Source organism: Arvicanthis niloticus, chromosome 5 (assembly GCF_011762505.2).
Source record: "Arvicanthis niloticus isolate mArvNil1 chromosome 5, mArvNil1.pat.X, whole genome shotgun sequence".
Taxonomy (NCBI): Eukaryota; Metazoa; Chordata; class Mammalia; order Rodentia; family Muridae; genus Arvicanthis; species Arvicanthis niloticus.
In genome coordinates, this window is record NC_047662.1 from 65,276,273 (window position 1) to 65,297,797 (window position 21,525).

Genomic DNA, 21,525 nt, shown 5'->3' on the forward strand with positions numbered 1-21,525 from the left:
TTAAAGTTGCATTTGATTAGTGACTAGTTTACATGTTGCCTCAGTGTCCTGAGAGAGAAAACATTAAAGAAGGAAAGAGACATTTGAGAATGACGACCTGATTCTGTACACTGAGATTGGATAGCCAGTTAACATTTTCTTTTCTATAAAATAAATGAGTTACAGAAAGCTCCAGTTGTTTCACCATGAGGAAGTGCTGATTGTCATGCGATGTGAAGCGTCATTTTTATTATTTTGGCAAGAACAGGGACAGTTTTGTCTTGACAAGCCATTAGATGAATACCAGCGTGTGTCACATGAAAAACCACTGATCTTTAACCCAGCTCTGTACTTAACCAAGCTTTGGAAGTGAATTGTGACTAAAGGAAGAGCAAAGGCCAGCACACTGTCATTACAGATTACAGAGTCTGCTAACAGCGGCTGAACTGAACCCAGGGAATCACAGGTACCGGCTCTCTAAGCCGCCAGAAGTCCTAGGGATGCTTCTTAAACTGTGTACACAAACCATACATTTATTTTATATTTGTTTAGGATTTATGTTGTTGTAGTCATAGCTAGGGGTAAAAAAGAAAGAAGGAAAAGAGAAAAAAAAAGCCTTCATCTGCTTTCTCAGTGCAAGGCCTAAGTATCTTAGCACAGAACCATGATCTTTACAGAGCTTCTGTGTTCCCAGTCACAGAGTGACTTTAAGAAAGCCCTGAGTTGTAAAGAAATTAAATACAAAGAAGAAAAGTGAGCTGGGCATGGTAGAACACACCCTTAATCCTAGCACTGGAGAGGCAGAGGCAGGCAGATCTCTCAAAATCAATCTGGTCTACAAATCGAGTTCCAGGCCAGCCAGGGCTACATGGTGAGAACTTGTCTTTAAATACACACACACACACACACACACACACACACACACACACACACACACCAACAACCAACCAAACAAACAAACAAACAAAAAGCTAAACAAACTAGTCTACAAAAGTATATGGCATTCTTTGGCATGGTCCTTTAGTAATTGTGTCTAACTTTTGCATCAATGTGTAGTTTTTGAGAAAATAAAAGGAAAGACCTAAATTCACCTCACTATAAAATATTAAAAAGATAGTAACATTCTAAGCAGTCACTTGTGGGAATTACTGCTTACAGAGCTAACAGCAAAGAACACACTGCCTTCCTCTGTTGGTGGAATTGCACTGCACCTCCCTGTAGTCTTGTTATCCCACACTAACTGAAATGCAAATTCTTTGTAACTAATTGGATCTCATTGAGGGTACAAGCACAGTGTGTAGTTATGTGCAAAAAGGTTTTTAAAAGTACGAATTTCCTGTAATTACAACTTTTAATTACTATCCAAAGTGTGTGCATATAGTGCAGAATTAGTATATGTGCTTGACTTTTTAAAATATCACTTAGAAACATGAATGATGAAATGTTTGATAAGGTACCAGATAAAAACAAATGTTTAATTGTAGCTTCTGTACATTGAATTTTAGCTATTTTTTTTTTTTAATTAAGGTTTAGGATTTAGAATCTTGAAGCCAGTTGACTGTACTGATTAATAGTACAGATTTAAAAAAAAAAACAAACAAACATTTTAAATGTTAAAACATCATTACCCATTTCCAAAGCTGTTTCCCCTAACCTTGTTCAGTCTCCTGGTCTTATGTTACTGTTGTAAAATATATTTCAGAGTATGGTGTGTGCGCGCGCACGCGTGTGCGTGTGTGTGTCTGTCTGTCTGTCCATCTGTCTGTCTGTTATTGCTGTGTGTTATGAAGAGGAGTTACTCCTAGTTCTACAGTTTCTTCAGGACCTTGAGAGATCATTGGTGGACCTCTCAGTATACACAGCCTAACTCTCAGTCTCAGGGAATGTGAGGAGCCTCACGTGACCTTTCAGACTTGTGATCCCCTAATCTGAAGTATATGACTTTAAATCAGGGAAAAAGAAAGCAATAATTGTGAAAATGATGTTTATCCCAATGGCCTAGTTGTAAATAACTTGGATACAAATAATTTCAGACGATTACTCTGTAATCTTCAAAGTGTAGAAACAATGGAAAGCCTCCTCAGAAGATATCTTGGTGCCTTGGTTTTGTTGTTTGTCTTGGTCCTGAGTCTTTAGAAAATGATTCCAGTCTCTTACTGGCTAGACAACTATCAAGGTTCTACATTTCCCTATGGAAATGAATGGCAAGTTCACATAACATATTTTGGGAATTTCTACAGGGGTCAGATTTTTATTTTCTAAAATTTCTTAAAAGAATGATTTAAAACATAAAATATACAAAGCATATTAAATGTTGTAGGTTTGTGCTTCATTTTAACACATTTATCCATGGCTAACTCTTCTGCCTGGTGTCTGTTAGTAAAACAAAGCTTTTACTTTTTTAAAACTGGTTTTAGGAATTAGTTAAGATTTTGTTTGATAAAATCCATCTAGGAGGTACAGTCCTGTGCAATTGGGATTTTTCTTGTGACTCTTAAGAAGCGACCCTGATGTTTTTAAGGCGTGGCTATGGCAGGAATATTTAAGTAATAGTTATGCTGCTGACTTGTTCAGTTAGACCTTGCAGTCTGAGAGAGACCGGTTTGCATGCTCTGGGTAGCATTTTGTCAGAGGACTGTGGCTGGGCAGAGCAGATTTGGATGTATTAGCTAGTCAACCTAATAACCCTGTACAGACTGTATTGATTTTCTAGGGGAGAGTTTATGAACTAAATAAACTTGGGGTTGGTGTCTTAATAAACTGCTTCTCTCAGTCTGTCACATTTAGTTATGGAGCTGTGCAGTTTAGGGGGAAAAAAGGCTAATTCTGTTACAGATTGTTCACAGCAGGGTCTCCAAATTAGCCCTTTGTTTTGTAATGCCACCTTGCTTGGGCTCGCGTTGAGCACATTTCTCAGTTTTGCCCTAATGAGTTGCAACACTGATAATGTGGCTGATGATCTTTCATTGATTTCACTATCACTTGCTTGTCTGGTAATTGATCCGTTGCTGAGCCTCTAGTTAATTATATCGGCTTTGACATGGCCCGATCCATGGGGAATTTCAAGTCTTGCAGAATAACAGTTTTAATAAAAGAGTCTATTACTGCAGGTGCTTGCTGCTGCATGCCAGTTGATTTTTGTGGGGTGTGTGTGCGTGTGTGTGTGTGTTCGCACGCCCGTGTGCGTGGGGGTTGGGGTGAATACCTGGGAAAGAAGAGGATCTCAGAACTGAGAAAAAAAGGGGTGGGGCTGGAAAAAATAGGAAGAGGGAGTGAGGGAGAGTGGGAAAGAAGGAGGGGAAGGACATGGAGAGAGGGAGAGGGAGCAGAAGAGGCGAGAGAGAACACGCAGGCAGAGCTATACAACAGTGCTTGAGGGGAGCGAGGAGGAAGCTTGCTATTGACAGTGTCCTTAAGCCTCCCACAAATAACAGCCATTAGTGGGAAGGTCAGGAGCTGAGCAGGCAGCTTGACTGAGGCACTGAGTGCCACTTCAGAAATCAAGAGGCTAGCAAATTTTAGAGGGAGTTAAGTGGGTAATAGCAGTAAAGGTACAGTCACCGTTGACAGTTGACTCATAGGGGCTTTTCCCGCCCTCCCCCTCGAAAGAATATTTTTATTGACCACAGGTGGACTTAATATATTTTAAGGCAACAATTCTTTGGGTTCTTGTTCGTCTCCTTTCAGATATTGAATTTGCTTCTTTTGAGACTTTTTTGTGCTTAATGGTGGTGAACTGGAGGGAAGTTTAACAGAAAAGCTTTCAGGAGATGTCAGTTCTAGAAGGGAAGGCACATTTGTGTCAACATAGTGTACGTTTGCTCATCTTTTCTCATTGTCCACTAATGACACAGGCTGCCATCGAAACGCTTTTCTGTTTCTTTTGTTGTTTCTGAGAGGAAGGTTTATTGTTATTCTTTAGTTAAGAAGGAGCAAGCAGAGTGCTACATTTGTCCTCAGTATTTGTAAGTGGCTGAAGATTAATGTTCCTTACATTTTAAGTTTAGGAAGGATGGCTTTTTCCTGCTGACTACTTTTATGAGATGGCATGAATTTAGCTTTCCATTTTGAAGTTACAGTGTTTATGTACAGTGGATTTTGTTCAGTCCTGCTTTTTCATAAATAAGGGAGATAAATACTATCTAATAAATGGTTGTTTTGTTTCAAAACTGGTTTAATTAAAAATATGACCTGCTATCAAGGTTATATTTCATCAGGCAGGGAAACATTATAGAATTTTCCATAGAGATCCTGAGTGAAAAATGGAGTTTTTATATGCATTACTTTTTGCCTGAAATAGGACAGGGCTTCTTTTTTTCTTAATCTTTTGCCCTTTTTTTTATGATTTAAAAGGTTGATGTAGATGCCTTACCTGAGAACTTTAACAAAGGATTTTATTCTGCTTGTGAGCTTTAAGAAAAGGTATTCATTTTTCTTCTCTGCCTTCAGTGTCTCTCTACTTAACCTGCAGTTTGGTAGTTAAAGGCCTGAGGTACTGGATATTACGTGGTATATATTTATTTTTGCATATGTTTATTGTACGTCTTCCATGTTTAGCTGATAGCTTTGCTTGTTCACCCTTTAGAATATAAGGTCACATCTCTGTATATTATTTTCTCTATGAGTTTATATGTGGTTATAAATAGCTCAGCATTACGGTATGACTTGTGGCAGCTAATATTTAAAAAAAAAAAAACAAAACAAAAAAAAACAAGTGAGCAAACTTTATGTTCTCCTCCAGATGAATACTTCACTTGCTTCCAGTGCAATTAAAAATATTTAAGTGTCATAGTTTTACAAGTGTTAAAGAAAAGACTGGTGCTGGATATAACATGTTACAGCAGAAAGCATTGTTGGGGAAAATTCCCAGGAAAGGGCTCTGGCTTTCCCTGGCCTTGTGGACAGTGAGCGTGGCATTTCGTGGAGAACGCAGGAGTGTGTCTCTATCTGTGTATCTGGAGAGGGGTTAGTGCAGAGTGTCATTTGGTGCCTGACAGTGGAACAGTGCAGTTGACTCCTAGCTCTGCTATCCAATGACATGCAGTGGCTGAGGGTTTGAAGCTGATGGTTGGGTCTCCAGTGCTGCCTGCACACCTGACAGGCAGCTGTTAAACCGAGCAAAGGCAAGCTAGGGGAGTCACAATCTATGCATAAATGATAGGGATATCTGTGCAGAAGGTGCGAAGGAAGCTCTGACCCCCTCCCTCCCCCAGATCTCCCCCTTCCCAAATGAAATGCACAGTTCAGCCAGCTTCCTAACTACACTATACTCCTGCTACTGGCTGCCAAGAAGCTCAAAAAATCCACCTTCACTTTTCAGTCAGAAGAGGCAGAAGTGGACGTGAGAGAAAGAGACACACAGAGAGACAGAGAGCCAAAGAGGGCAAGAGACTTGACTTTAAGAGACTCCTGTACTGACAACTCCATGCAGTTCGGAACCAGAACAACTGCGGCTGAACCAGGGTTCATGGGGACATGGCAAAACGCTGATACTAACCTCTTATTCAGAATGTCCCAACAGGTAAGTTACTTTCAATTTTTTTTTTTAAAGAAACCTCGAGTTGATTTTCTTCCTGCTACTTTTCTTTCTAAATGTTTTTGAAATTTAAAAAAATACGTATATTGTCATTTCTGTGTTACTGGAATGTGCAGTGTTACTTCATGGCTTCCCCAAGGGCTCCTTAAGGAAAGGGGGGGAAAGGACATCGAAGTTAGAGAAAGCAAAGGCATTTGTTGCAAAGTTTCATGGTGTACAGCCTGGGTCCTGCGAAGCCTTAATTTATGTCTTTGTTTCCCGCTAAAAAGAGAAAAAGCCACTACTCAACAAATGTATCTTTCTGACTATGTGAAAGACTTGGTCAAAGTGTCTGCTGTCTTGAAGTAGGTCTTGCAACCGAACAGTCATAAAGCGCGGGCCCCTCACAGCAGCGGGTCTGACTTCTGGTGTCTGGAGCAGCTGGACTCAGACCTGAGCGAGGCTATGCAGGCTTCCCTGCCGGCCGGGTCAACCCGAAGGGCGGCAGGCTGCGCTCCCGCTTGCTCTCGGCCTCGGTTCCGGCTCTCGGTGGCTTCACTCTCCCGTGCTCCCCTGGCCGCGGCGCAGCCCGCTCGGCTCGCCACCCGCCCGCCGCCCGCCGCCCGGCTCGGTGCACTCACACTCGGCGCTGCCCCTTGCGTTCTCCCAGAGCCGCTTCTCGCTCAGCCGCCGCCGGCAGCTCGGCTGCTGCCCTGCCGGGAGAGCCGCCCGGAGAGCGCCAGGCCAGCGGACGGATAATTAATCACCCGCAGCCGCCCGTACCAAGCGCTCGGTGATTTGCGCCCTGCGCGCCCGGCTCCTCTTGCACAATTGCTGGCTCTGCGGCTCCGCGGGGGAGCAAGGGTAAGAGGAAGCGAAGGGGAAACAACCCAGAAACTTTCCTCTTGGACTGTGCTCAAGTGAGGGAGGGAAGTTCCCTGGTGCCTCCCTCCTAGACACGTCTTGCTTTTCAGAAGCCTACCCCAAACCCATACAAAGCAAGAGTTAGTTTATCATCCACGCAGCACCAAAGTAGTACTGACAAATATACTGGGATGTTAAGTAGATGGCTAGATGGTGGTGGTTTAAAAATTGGTCTTGCCCCACTCGTTTAAAATACTACAACTGCTATTTAATAGACCTCTTTTGTATGTAAGAGTTCGCGGAAATTAAATACTTTGGGTTAGATTTTTAAATGTTTGGTAATGAAATAAAGAAAACAATTTTCAAGGCTGTAAACTGTCACTAGTTTAGAAATAACATTTGCCAAAGAGAGTGCATAAAGCCCGGCTCTTGTAACATTTAATTGGTAAACACTTTTATCAAGCAGTTTTAGATAGGAGAAATGTATTTGAATAAGGTGTATTTTGACATCCTGTAGAGGGACCCTGATAACTGCTGATCCAGTAAGCTGGGATTTAAATGCAATCAACAGAAACCCAGGAAGCAACTCTTTCTGTGCAGTCCTTTTCTTTTTCCTGAAAAGTTCCTTTCTTGTCTGACAGAGATGCTCCCTGTCTCTGCAGAACGCTCTTTTCTAGGTGTTTTTCTGAAGCACTTTTCTGTCCGGGTGGCTCTCTTGTGGCTTGAACAGAGTGTGTTTTCACTAACCTTAGAACCTAATAACTTGTGTCCCACTTTAAAATTTAGATGTCACCAATCTGGGTTTTCCTTGAGTTAGTGGAGTATATATGTGCATGGCTGCTTTGAAAGGTTAGGCTGCTTTAGGTTTTCCCCTCTAGTGAAAAAAGAGTTAATAAAACAGAGATAATGATCAATTGATAAATGGCTATTGAACCACGTAGATGGTGTTAGATTGCTGCTTTGGCACTAGCCCATTTCCAAGTAGATTTGCATCTAAGGAGACTTTAAGTGGTGGAAGACATTTAGGATCAAAAGAAATAAAAGCAAATTACACAAAAATAGGTCAGAATTAGGAAAATAATTTAAATCTCTCATAGAGAAACTTGTACGATCAGCCCATTGCGATATTGTCTGTGTGCCTGTTTGTGGGGGATACAAAGATCTGTGTTGTACGTACCTGTATGAATGTGTATGAATGCCTGTGTATGGAGAGCATCAGTCCCTGTGAGGACAGGAAGGACACAGGGAAAGCATTTCTGCCTAATGAGCAGATGATGACACAGAACACCGTGACAAAGGATGAAAATCCCAATCTTAGAAAGTAGTGTGATGAAACCACTTCACTGTGTTCCTTTATTGTTTTTGTTGTTGTTTTGGTGTTGTTAGTGATGCCTACCCTCCCATTTACTTTGGCAGTTACTAAATATTTACCTTTCGTTCATTTTGGAAGTCATATAAGAGGGAGTATGTGTTTACATGTGTGTATGTGCTTTTCTTTCTCTTTCAGGATGCCATTGCAGAGGGTGTAGTCTTAAATTCAAATTCTTTCTAAATATAAAAGTCTGTACTATGCATGCTTAATGTGTTTGTTTTCCTTATGTGTAGTGGATCAGCAGTGTTGGTTCAGAGTGTGTGAGTGGGAGTGTATGTGTGTAATAGTTCCTGAAATGCTCTCTCTTAAAGTCAACAATTTTGAGGAATAATAGTGTCAATACCCACAGTAAGCCAGCTTTTGCTAAAAATAAAAAGGTTTTTTTCTAATTTAATCAAGTCCTCCAATTCTATATACCTATTTTTTTAGGTTAAAAAGGCTTTTCTGTTTATTATTTATTTATTTTATGCTTATTATTTTAATCTCTAAGTAAAAATTTAGCTCATGGAGTGAATGAAATCTGTTAAGTTCAGTTTTACACAGTTTTCTATAGCAGAATAAAAACTGATACTTCCTTGACTACCTCGTTAAACATTGGACAAGACTGACTAGTAGAGCCAGTATAAGATGTTTAAAGACTGAGCTGTGGAGATCTCACCACATATGGTGTTAGCTACAGAAAACGTATGCTTGGGAATGCCTGATGAACACTGAAGTTTAATAATCTAGGTCTGTGTCTTCTAAAGGTAAGCTAGGCAGGGGCATAGAACAGTCTGTATCTTGCATGAAGTTAGACTTCTTTAACTGTAAATCTTTCCTTTTATCAAACATTAAGAAATGATTTGGCTCAGACTCAGTGGAGTTAAGTCTGTTCCCCTTAAAGCTTTAAATGGAACTTCCTGACTTCATTTCCCTGCCTTACATTATTTTCTCTAAAATCAAAGAGTGATTTGTTGTTGTTTAGAAAAATACTATTTTCTTGTAGACAGATACTTGAGAACCTTGAAAAGTGTAGAGGTTGACTTTTGTAACTGAGAGTTCTGGATTCAGTTACGAATTGATAATGTCCAAAATCATTTTCTCTTTTTCCTTATCTCCTAAAGCTGCAGAGGTTATTTTTCTCAGGATACTCTCATAAGGTATTGTTAGAAAGATAAGTGGGGAGATGGTAGGGAGAAAGGAGCTTGGTTTTGAAAAGTGTGTGTGTGTGTGTGTTTTTAAATCATACTTTGAAAGCTGATTTTTCTACATATTTTGTACGTTTATGCATTTGAGAAAGTAGCAAAAAAAATCCTTATAGCTTCCTCTAAGAGAGGGTGTAGTTCTGTCTAATCGAAATTTTTTTAAGAAATGACACTGTACAGGTAATGATGATAGTGCACTTGTCCTGTATTATCAGAGGTGTTTATACCTTCTGTTATTGCTCAGGTATACTTAACCTGTTTCAAATAAAATGCAGATCCCTTAATAAGGTCTCTTTTTAGAGTAGAGTGAAATACTAAGTTAGAATTATAAATGACGCTGTGCATCATTATGGAGTAATTTAGGATTCACCCAATGATGTAACAAAATTAACAACATAATTTCATTGTGAAACTGTGTCTTATTAAAGAACAACTGTCTGACATTCTCTTACAGTTGCTTTATTTAACTTCATGCAAATATTATTAGTAGTGACATTTTTCTATTGTGTATTAGATTCTCTCATTAGCATGATGTGTTAGTTATCACCAGAGAAATCATTTCCTAGATAGGTGAGGGACAAAATTGAGAAAGCTAAAAATTAAATCAGTGATTTACATTAATACCAGACCATCTGCTCACCAGAGATATGACAGAGTAAACTTTTTGACTAGTATAAAACCTAGCACTTCTCTGAAACGTGATTAAAAGATATATAAGAAATGGATAATAACATTTTTGGAATTTATTTGCAGGAGTGCTCAATACAAATGTTTCTTCCAGTAGTCTTTTACTACTTTCAATTCGTGAGGACAAACACAGTTCCAGTCATAGGATTTGTAGTTAAAATGGAAATGATGTGTTTTCTTTCCTGGTTTCTAACCCTCCAAAAAAATTTTGAACATCTCTAACAATTTAAAGATTCACATACAACATGTTTTTTTGTTTTTTTTTTGTTTTTTTTTTGTCACATGTTTAAACTCTGTGCTGTGGCTTGGTTGTTCTTCATAGTTCACGACACATATTTTTATTCTAAAGCTTCTCCTCAAAACTAGACATCTTTTTCCCATAGGATGGATAGTCTTGTTTAATCAGAGCCATCAGTAAAGCAGCTGATAGTTAATGGGCTTTGAAAATGGCTTCATTGTGAGGCAGCATCCATTTCTACGTTTCCTATTTTCTCTTTCTTCCTTTTTAATATTTTCTTCTTATAGTTGGTGTATTTGGGTACTCGTGTCTTACTTAAAAAGGATTAACTCCCCCAAACCAACCTTTATGTTAAAATAGTGTTTCTATTTGGTGGTAAATCGTTTTAGCTTGTTGAGTTAGCATGCTGCCACCTCTGTTTCAGTTCCTCCAACTTGAGAGGTGATGTGCTTTATTTTGAAATGCTAATGATACTGAAATTGAAATGTAATCCTTGACATTCATTTTAATATTGTACCATGCACGTGGGAATATTTGGATAATTGTCATAGTAGTATTGAATCAGAAATTGTAGTAAAGAGATGAGCACCTGTGTGTCAGCCTTTACTTCCAACTTGGTGTTAACACGCAGACTTCACTTAACAGCTCTGTGTACTGTATAATGAAATGGGAATGTATATATGCTATTCCTATGTGTGTGCTATTGTAACGAATATGCACAGATAGATTCTCAGATGTGTATACACACATATAAGCTCATTCACCAATTTAAAGTTTATTTCTAACATGTAGCACTTAAAATGAATTTAAGCATAGTTGGGGATCATTTTGAAATTATTTTTTCAGTTATTTTTTTCTGTTATCTGTAACGGAGTAGATATGGGAATCGATGAATGCAACAGGACAGACTCAGGCTTCCACCGCAGCACAGCTTCCTACTCCTGTGTCAGGGATAAGAGCCATAGCAATCCCTCCCTTACTAATTAGATGCTGAGCAAGGCATCTCTGGGAAGTTGGGACAAAAGTGAATGGGTCACAGCCAAGGCAGGATTGCAAGGATTCCAGTGATAGTGAAAGCATTCAAGTTTGCCAGGTCGCTGTGACACAGGAGCTGATTCCAAAGGAACAGCCCGTTACAGATAGTGAGATGGATGGCGTCACAGACTTCAGTGAAAAACAAAACCCTAGGATTTCTTCTTTCCCAGCTTATACATTGCACACACTGTGGAGACACAGTGGACATTGCTCTGTGTCTCAATTAGCACATGTAGGTAATGCCTGTCTACAACTAACTTGGTAATGTGAACTAGAATGTGTGTGTGTGTGTGTGTGTGTGTGTGTGTGTGTGTATGTGTATGTGTGTATAAGGGGAGGAATTTGGAACTTGCCTTTACCCTGTACTCATAAGAGAACTACAGTGGTTAAGTTGTTTTAGGTGCGAACTCCTTTCCCCTAGAGTATAGAGAGAGAACTGTGCAGTAAGGAAAACAGTGAATCAGTGGATCATTGGATACCTTTTTCAGTGAAAGTCATTTTCTCTAGAACTCACTGCTTGCTGTTGTTGAAAGAACATGGGATATAATGGTCCCAGGAGTTTCCTTTGGAAGGTTTGGAGTCTAGTGTGATATGTGTAGAGGCATGAGTTCTGCTCCATGTGCAGATCTGCCTGTGCCTTTCATGATTCACGTTTGCTGATCACTAACCTCTGTTCTCTAGGCTTTGGCCAGAAGAGTGTTTGGGGTCCTAGGAAATGATTAATGTCACCTACATCTGCCAAAGCTGATGCCATTTTTATTTCCAGGAGAGCAGCTGGCGTCCACATTTTGTGAGGTTCCCCTCATCCACTGAAGCACCTGGGATTAGAGGCAAAGGGGAGTCAAATACCCTCTCTCGAGGAACTTCAACTTCTAATAAGCTAAAGGGAAATAAAGGAAGAGGGACAGAGTGGGAAAAGGAGCCTTTAGATCCTGTTGTATAAACAAAATAAGTAGCTGAAAGAGCATCCTGTAGAAGATGGTAAAGATACAGAGGAAATAGGATGAAAAAACAAATTATCCTGGGAAGAAGAAAGAGTGTGTGCTGATGACATCACTAAGATCGTGCTGGAGCTGTGGCTTCAGTCCACATTTCCCCCTGAGCCTGACTTGAATAGCATCTCCCTCCACGGGCTTAAGAGGAGGGTTAGAGAATAGGAAAAAAAAAATAAAAGTATTGATTCTTTTTTTAATTTGTACCTTCCCTGTAGGAAACCTCACAAGTCTCATAGTGTGCATTCCACCCTCCGGTGAGACACTTATGACTGCACTTGACTTGGGTGAGGGCCGAGTGCTGTGTCCTCGTGATGGGGCACAGTGCACAGCATTTTGTGCCATGGGGTTCGGGGATGAGAGAGTGTTGTCTCCTGCAGTCAGAGCCCTCCTTAATGGGAGTACTACAGGAAACAATGCATTACTCAAATGAGGGAGTTCAGAAATCAAATTCTCTGCTTATTAATCATCATTCTAATTAAGAAAAAGAATTGATCCTTTAACAGCAATATAATATCCTTTTGTTTATTCTTTAATTAAGCCCATCAGTTTTTCATTTCTCTCTGTAAAGGGAGAATAATGTTGAATTGTAGGAAGTTACCCGTTGAAACCATGGATTGATTCCCTTGAGCACAGCTGACATCTTATTTAGCCATCCTTAGGAACTGTAATGTTACTTTGCTGCTGTCTTCAGTGTTTGGGTCAGAGAGGGGTGTTGAGTTATGACTCTTGTTCCTGTTTGGCTGATAGACATTTACCTAGTGGCCTTAGTACAAGGTTAGTTTGTTCTTATTCCTTGTTTCCTTTTTCATAGACTTCATTTCTCTCTTCTACCTTCGTTTCTCTCATTATACAATCGCTTCCTTATTTTTACTGCCTCGCTTTGGCTTAATGCGAAGGAATTAAAACATTCTTGAAAATAACACCCGATGAATCAGGCATCCTTTTGCCAATTTGTCATTCTGGTAAGTTCAGGAATGTGGTGCTATCCTCACATATATACATGTCGGTGACAGGGCTGTCCTTGTTTTACTACAGATGAGTACTTTAAATCAGAGGCGGCCATGGACCTAGGGCTTGTCACTCAGAGGTGCTACTGAGAGATGTTCAGTTTGACCCTTAACCTGTTTGAGAAAGATTGAGGCAAAGAAAATTTTCTTTCTTTTCTCTAGAAGCTGTTCTTAGACTTACCGTTTTATATACTTGGACTTAACATACACAGGATATCTTCTTAGAAGTAGGAAAAGGTGTAGAGAACAGGGTGACCATCAGGAGATGTGACCAAGGTAAACTTCAGCTAATAAGAGCTCAGACATTGAAAGGAACAGTTGAAGTGCTAGCAGAGCCAGTGTGAACATGCTGTTAGGAAACAGATATTTAAAATGTGTGTCCTACATACCATGTGGGGATTCATCACTGTTTCGCACGTAATGCATTTAACTCCTTGTCTTAAAAAGGCATGGAGATTGTTAAAAATAACAAGAATAAAAACATTTTTATAAATTGGAAAGGTATGGCTTCTGGTATTTACCTGTGTGCTTGTGTGTGACTGCTGTGGATTTTTTTTTTTCAACTTTATTAAGGTGACTATTGGGTCTCCAGACAGTTCTTTAGGATTTACATTTGATGATCATTGTGTCTGAACTGGGGGTTTGAAAAGAAAAACTTCAGGATAATGAGTATTTTACCTGACAAAAATAATTACTTTCAGCTGGCTTAACATAATAACAAAACTAATATTAAAATGAGAACCTCCATTAGCAGAGTTTTAATAATGTTTGTTCTCTCCTTCCATTACAATTAAAAGCAAGGAAGATATCACTGAGGTGTGCCATTAGGATGGCTGTGTGGGACACCTGATAAGGCATGAGCAAAGACAACTGCCTACTGATGTGCCCTGTGCCAGTGCCAGAGGGCAGAGGATCAGGGTTGCTGCTTTGTAAGATGCTGTGACATTATATTATGAGTGTATTCATGAGAGTTTCCGAACTTCAGTGATGATGCCCGCAAGTATGATGATTTTTGACCTCCGGTCGAACCTAATGCAGACTCAGCTATGTTACTAGGACAATATGTAATACTGTTTTTATTTTGTCCTTTTATATATATATATAAAGTCTCAGATAGAACTGAAACTGAAGTCCTGCTCTGGACTTTGGGGACAAAGTCTTATTGCTTTTCTATAGAAAATGTTACAAATCTAGAATTGCCATGCAGTTGTACATTTATAGTACATGATATGTAGACACAGAGGCAGTGTAGAACTGTTAGATTGCCTGGCTGAAGGCATTTAAATGATTTATTTTGGGAATGTTGGGGATTTATTAATATCTGCCTCAAATGCAAGGAGTATATGAGTTTACATGCAGAAGGACCACCACAAACAAGCATCCCCACCCTAGGGATAGGATGTTGCCTTAGATTATATAACTTTGTGTTCCTAAGCATGCCCCTCCCTCCTGTGCTGTGGTTGAACATACAGCTTTACCTCAGAGATAGGAGCCTAGGTTTTTAAATGAAGCTAGGTGTCACTGATAGAGAACAGGTGTGATTGCTTCTTGTTTTGTGAATTGCCAGTTTCGCCAACCACAGAACTGCAGTTTTCTAGAAGCAACTGTCACGTTTTTAAGTTTTAAATTCCAAGTAAAAATTAAACTAAGAAAGAGACACCACATTGAGATGTGAACTCACACCTGTGGTGTCTTGTCTCCTCCCTTGCCTTGTTCTCCTGAAGACCTTTGGCAAGTAATCATGAGAGGAAGTGAATCTTAAAATATGTTTCCAGTACTGTTATGTGCTAAACAGTGTATGATGGAGAAGAGTTTCTCATTTTTGCTTTATTTGTGATCTTTATTGTAAGTTATGCAAACAAGAGGCTAGGGAGTGTCAGAAGTCCTGCATCTGGGAGGGCTTGTTTCAGTAGCAGCCTGGAAACCAGAACCCTGGCTTCATACAGGTGAGATGTGTTATGGGAATAAAGGCCTTGTACATTTAATGAACCCAGCCTGCCTGTCAGCTTGGTTTTTCATGCACCATTGTTGTTCAAATAAGAAAAAGAAAGTGTTCACAGCCTGTGGTGAGATTAGAGTAATGGAAATGAAGTGTTAATCTGTTGATAGGAAGCACATCCCATATCCTACATCCTGGCCACATTCACGCATGTATAATATATTCCAGGTTCTCTCATGACCAGAGAAGCCTGGATGTTCATTATATTAAAAACACTCTTTTGTTGAAAGCAAGAAGTTGGCTGCTCTGACTTTGGGTAAATAGCTACTCTATACAATTTCTTAATAAAGCAACGGCTCCTGGCCTCCGAAGATTCTGATAACCTGCTCCTCCTTCACTGGAGCCTGTACTGGGACACCCTTTTGTAGGAATTAGTGACAAATAGGGGGAGAGGGAGTTAAAGGACAGCGGTGTGTTTTTCTCCGTAAAGAAAGATTTAATACAATTAAGCATTCATTAGTCTGTGTTTATTTTTCATCTTTTAAAACAGTACATTATAAAAATCCATCAAGATTGGGACATTGTACGTACAGTTATGATATATTATGAGGAGAGCCTGAAGGGCTATCAGGATTACCTAAAGGCTTTGGTCAACAAGGGGGATTCTCCTTTCTTTTGTCTTATCTTTTATAAAGCTATTTTGGAATGATATAGAAAGAAAATGTTTTTCTAGAATTATTAATTCTCTACTGTTAAACACTAGTTATTAAAGAAATATACTTACAAAAATGAAACTGTAGACTTAAGAAAGGAGATGGGGCAGTCCTACACTCTTGCAAGGTGTTTTAAAGAAGAAAATAGTGAACACTGGTTCAAGGCCCTTTTATATAAGGGCATCAATTTAAGAGACATCTTTAGAAATGATGTTGAAGGAAGTATAAAAGGGGAGGGAAGAATAAATTAATAAGTGAGTTCCAGGTGTCTGTTTCTAATTGCTTAAATTTCAAACATAGTAGAAATTAAGGCCGAATGTTTCCCATAAGGAATGCATCACTGTCATTTGGGTATCAACTCAAACGCATTCATGGTGCCCACACTTAGCATATTTCCTCTTTTTCTATTCACCTAGGAGTTAAGGAATTCAGCAGGATCATTATGATTTTGTCAACTGTTTCAAGCTGTAGGAGTTAGTCAGAGTCAAGAAAATTTGGAGATTAAAGTCTGATTGTGAAGTATATTTAGTATATGTTCAAGGATTCCTTTTTTAAGGGACAGTTGAGAGGAAGCTCTTTCTCCTAGAGATGAAAGATCTTACTTAAGTTCTCTTTCAGTTGTGTGGCATGATTATGAGCCAGTATGCTATAGGTGACGTAAGACTTACTCTGATGCTGTGATGGATCACCAGTCATAGCATAGCATACTCAGTAAAGTTTGTTGGGAGATCTAAGTTTTTCTTGGCAACAGTAATTAATTAGAGATAACCTGTTTTTAATATGGTTGGATAAAATGATAAGTAGGGCATTTAAATTTGTTTGTAAAATTCACTGATAGGTTTAAATGCTGAGATCTTATGGTTGATTAGAATTTATGAACTATAAATAAATATTAGCACTCACTTTCAGTTAAATAAAAAAGAAATGCCAAAGGTTAGAAATGCTTGGCGACTTTGTCATAGAAATCTGCTTTAAGTAATAGCCATTTTAAATATGTCATGACTTTTTAAACCCTTAGTAATGACTATATAACTGTATTGTCCAGTACAGGTGGGACCAAGTAAGGATTAGTATTTGTTATGGTATTTGTGCATCTTAAATGTTGATTTTTAAAATGTATCTTAAAGATAATATACTATTTTCATATTAGGGTCCATTTTTCACTTAGGTGTATATGATACCTCTGGCAAGGAAGTATAAAAGTATTAACAGGTGAAGGATCAGGATACATGTAGAGCTGAGTAGCAGTTTGTGTGAGCATCCTTTCTAGGCTGCCAGGAAGAATGGAGTTTATTGGAAACCCATGTAAAAGTATGGTGAATCACTCTATAAGAGTAGGTTAAATCTTTGAAATTTACTTCTTAAGATTTTGTTTTAAGTTATGAAATTGAGTTTGCTTCGTAGTTAATTATAACTGGAACAGCTATATTTGGAAGTAAAGTTTACATCTGTTGTCACTCATTATATAAACTAATGAAATATATTTAAATAACTGTTTTTAGAACACTTGTTTCTCTTTTCTTCCTTTTTTTTTCCCCTTTTCCTTTTGTTGGCAACAATTCTGTAAGCTTTTCTGGAATAGTTATGAGGGTCTAAAAGTCAATAGTTAACCTAAGATGCCCATGTGGAGGTGATAAACATTAAGCTTGCAGAATGGTCTGGTTGAGTCTGTAGGGTCTGTGGTTGACCAGAAAGCTCATCTCTTTAACCACTGAGGTGGTAGTTCTGGGGTCCAGAGAATTGTTGCCAGGTGAGAATGCAGGCCTCCTGGTTGCCAGATCACCTCCTTTTTTTTCTTTAATGAGAAGCTAGAAACACAATTTTTATGTGAAATCTCATGATTTTGAAATCTTGGCAACATATTCAAATATTTAAAAAAGTGTGTGGTCCAAACAAAACTCATCTGCAGGCTATATTCAGCCACTGGCTGCCAGATAGAAACCTCTGGTTTAGATAATATTTTAATGGATGAAGATAATAGTTTCATTGCGTGTGATCATTCATTGTGGGAATTCCCCATTGGGATGAATTGAGTTCATTTTCCCCCCTGCAATTAAAATGAGTAAGTTTAGTAAATATCTTTCTGCTTTTAGTCATTTTGATGTATATCCTTTTTCTTATGATCCTATTCAAAGAAAAATCAAATTTATGGACAGAATAAAATGATATAATTATTTAAATATAAGTAGGGATATAAGAATTTTAGAGTTAGAAACAGAAAATTCCTAAATTCTAAAAAGAATTCCATGATTTGTGTCAATAATTGATACACATGAGAAGTTGAATTCAAGTATAAAGCGCTTTTACCTTACCTTCAGCAATGAGTTCTTGGTCTTGAATCTTTGTGGGATTGCTATAATTTACCAGTCCCATTGATTATGATGTCACGAGGAAGAGATGGACCACAAGGGGAAAACTTCCCCATACTGATTCGTGCAAGGCCAATAGTATATCCCTGCTTCAAGAAAACATCATTTATATTGTATAAGCTGAGGTTTTCAATGTCAGTCTCTATTTTTGAAGGGGCTCTTTAAAAGAAATAAGCTACTCATAATTGAAATTCTCCAGGCAAATCAGTTATCAACAATTCCAACAGAACAGGTAATTAATTGGTTTGGATTTCAAATTGAAGGTCATCCTGTTATTGATTTTCGTGGGAACAAGAAACAAGAGCATCTTGTTAAGATGCTCTGCAAATGGGACCAAGGTGTGCCTAGGGTTCTGCCCTGGGTCTGGTGGGACCAAGGTGTGCCTAGGGTTCTGCCCTGGGTCTGGTGGGACCAAGGTGTGCCTAGGGTTCTGCCCTGGGTCTGGTGGGACCAAGGTGTGCCTAGGGTTCTGCCCTGGGTCTGGTGGGACCAAGGTGTGCCTAGGGTTCTGCCCTGGGTCTGCTTGATCTATGCATCTTGTCAGAGTCAGAAACCTTCCAGAAGGGAACCTTCTCTGTAGGAAACACAACAAACTCTTACATTGCTTCCAAAACTGTAGGAAAAAACATGGACTGGAGCAGAGAACAGATATTAACACTTACCAGTCTTCTAGTCAGTCATGTGTCTCAAATCAAAAGTAGATGCGGCTTGTAGTGAAGCATCTGTCAGTGTGGTGGAAAGAGGGTGGGATGCTGTGCTCAACAAGTTCATATCAACACAGCTGTGACCAGCAGTTTCCAAAACCTTTCAACTGGGAATTAGAGTAAATATCTTTAAACGGGGGAGGGAAGAAGGGGGAGGAAGAATTTTAATACTAGAATAGTATAGGGAACAATTGGAAGAGAAGGTGACACACCCCTTTCGATATTACTGGGTTTTATAAAATAACATTTGGGTGGAATGTTTGATAAATAATTTTGTCATTACCTGTGCCAGGGTGTTTAAAGCCACCCCCCATCTGTTCAAATTTTTTTGAGTAAGGTATAGTCCCATATTTAGCCGTGTTAACTAGGTGGGAGCACGCTCCAGCTTTCTCGTACAGTTCAAAGTAGAATTCTCCATAAAATGCATACAATCAAAGGGTACACTTTCTGTTCTGCATACCCTGGAGCTGTTAATGAAGCTACTTCCAAGTTGACATATTTCTGTGTAGGCATGACAGTGGCACCAACCTTCTACATTAAGACTTAACATTCCACAGAACCATTTCAGGTTTATTATGAGCTTCAAAGCCTGCTCATCCCTAAGAGAATATCAAGTTTAAGCATGTCTGTCACTTTGCCATAGTCACAGTTAACTTTTTTTTTTTTTTTTTCATCAGAACGTGTCTTTTCATGGCTGATTATCACCAGGTGACACTTGAAACTTCTCAGTTCCTTGCAGGGTCCTTTCTTCTGAGTCATTGTTGCTGTCCTCTTGCATTCTGTAGACAGATCCTTATGGTAGTGGTTGGACACTACCCAAACAGGTCATAATTGGTTTAAAGTTCTGAAACAATATCAACAGCTTTTTCTTCACCCCTTGATCCTAGAACTCATGTCTTTGAAATTCACCCTCCACCCAGCTCCTCAACCTCTCCCACCCAATCCCTGTTGGAATGTCACAGAAGTGTAGCTGGGGTGGGGAAGAACTGTTGTTAATGCTGGGTTGATGTTTCCCATTATAAAAGGCTAATGATGAGAAGAAGCCCGTGGACTGCTTAGACTTATCACATGGTGTGCCGTGCCCCTCTCTTCCCAGGGAATGGAAGGCCTTCTTTTCTGGGTGGTAAAAACAGTCACTTTGGAGCCTCCTGGTTTTCTGTTCCTACCTCAGTTAATAAATGGTTCCTGTCTATGCCTTGCATCTCAGAGATGGGACTTGACGGAGTAGTCAGCATTGCAAAGGTCACTCTAAAGCTATTGGCAGGATGTACTGCCATTTGTTGCTGAGCAGTGATAATGCTACTGTAGCAGTTAACTGGATGTATTAGACTGTGTGGCTTTCCAGAATACTAAACTATCTTATTTCATTCTTTTAAACACCTGATAGAATGCCTATTCACAAGCTGTCTCAAGTGCACTTTGAAGGAATCTTAATGATATTAAAATACCAGTGCTTTGTCCACAAGATGGATAATTTATGCAGAGCATTTATCTAGTGTGTTGTTTTGCTTTTGTGAAAATACTTTTAAATTATTCTCATCTCTTAACGTTTTCTTCTTGTCTGAAAATTCTGATTTTTCAGCAAGTTTGAAAATTCAACAGATTTTTAAAACTTATTTACAGTTTGTCTTCTAGTACACTCTATCTTCCAGGCTTTGATTGTTGTAGAGGGAAAATTTTTAGGAAGTGTTATTTTTTTTATATCATTCCTCACAATATCAAATGGAGAAATTACATTTTCAATATTAGATCTTTTTACTTTATACATAGTATAGAAGAAACTGCCACCTGTCTTTTCATGTCATTAATTTTAGCAATTTGATCATTAAAATGTTACATAATTATAACCAGAATTTAAAAAGAATTCCGGGATCAGTCTACTTAGGAGAGACTGCAGGTGAAAGAGCTTTGGTTTGCATGCTTTAACTGATGTGTTGTGGTTCACATCTTCTGAAATAATTTCTATCCACAGATGACACCTTTACCTTGGCTCTTGTCTAAAATTAAGTAAAGATCTAGGGACTGAGTTGCCTGTGACACCATTCGTTACTTTCACATATGCATCTAAATTGAAGACAGATTATTTTCTCAAATGTTTGATTGGCCAGGTCGGCTTCCATTCTGTTTGTTCTCATCGCATTGGGCAAGCCATGTAGACATTTAAAGTTACTTCTTTGGTGTCGAAATGAGGAGGTGAAGACTGGGGAACCCCTTAAATTAACCTTCTGAATCTTGGATAGGACAGATTCTTAGGCCTTCCTCCCATTCATCTGGTCTTGTGTTTCTTACGGAGCTAGACATGCATCCCAAGAGGAAATGTATTCCCTCTCCAAAAGGATGGAGCAGAATTAGTGCTTAAATAATTTTTGTTGCAGCAATTCAACAATAAAAGGCATGAAGCCAAAATTTTTCAAATAGAATGGCTAGCACTGAATTCAGACACTGAATAATACTTCAAAACAAGACACGGTGATAGAGTTTGTACTGTATGTTCTTTGTGACCTGAATGTTGAAGGAAGTTATATATACTTATCTTACATTTACAATCACTTCATTTTTCTTTTCTAGTTGACCCATTCTCCAGACCTTTAAAAAATGTTTTAAGTGGATGTAAATTCCATTTTAATTAGACTCGCTCAATCTAATACTGCAACTAGCCTGAAATGGAAAAAAACATGCTTAATACAACCCAAATCAACCATATCCAGATAATTCCCCTGATCTTTGTAACAGTCCGTTCCCCACCTCCACAATTAAATGACCCTGCTAGTTTCAGATTCAACAAGACATTTAAGGTTCATTTTTAAAAAAAAATGATCATCTTTTACCGAATTTTTTTTTTTTTTTTTTTTTTTTTTTTTTTGCTATTTTATTTCTCTTTCTTCCTCTTGCCACACAGCTGTCACTGGTATAAGAGAAAGATT

General features: G+C 38.8%; 1 protein-coding gene across 4 annotated transcripts in view; it reads left to right on the top strand.

Annotated features, from left to right (window-relative positions):
- Bnc2 (basonuclin zinc finger protein 2) overlaps window positions 1–21,525 on the top strand; it is a 402,767-nt gene that overhangs the window by 122,431 nt on the left and 258,811 nt on the right. For all 4 annotated transcript variants that reach the window (XM_076934704.1, XM_076934703.1, XM_034503818.2 and 1 more), the window contains exon 3: window positions 5,300–5,500. In XM_076934704.1, coding sequence (XP_076790819.1) covers window positions 5,300–5,500 — 201 coding nt within the window. The remainder of the gene's footprint in view (window positions 1–5,299; window positions 5,501–21,525) is intronic.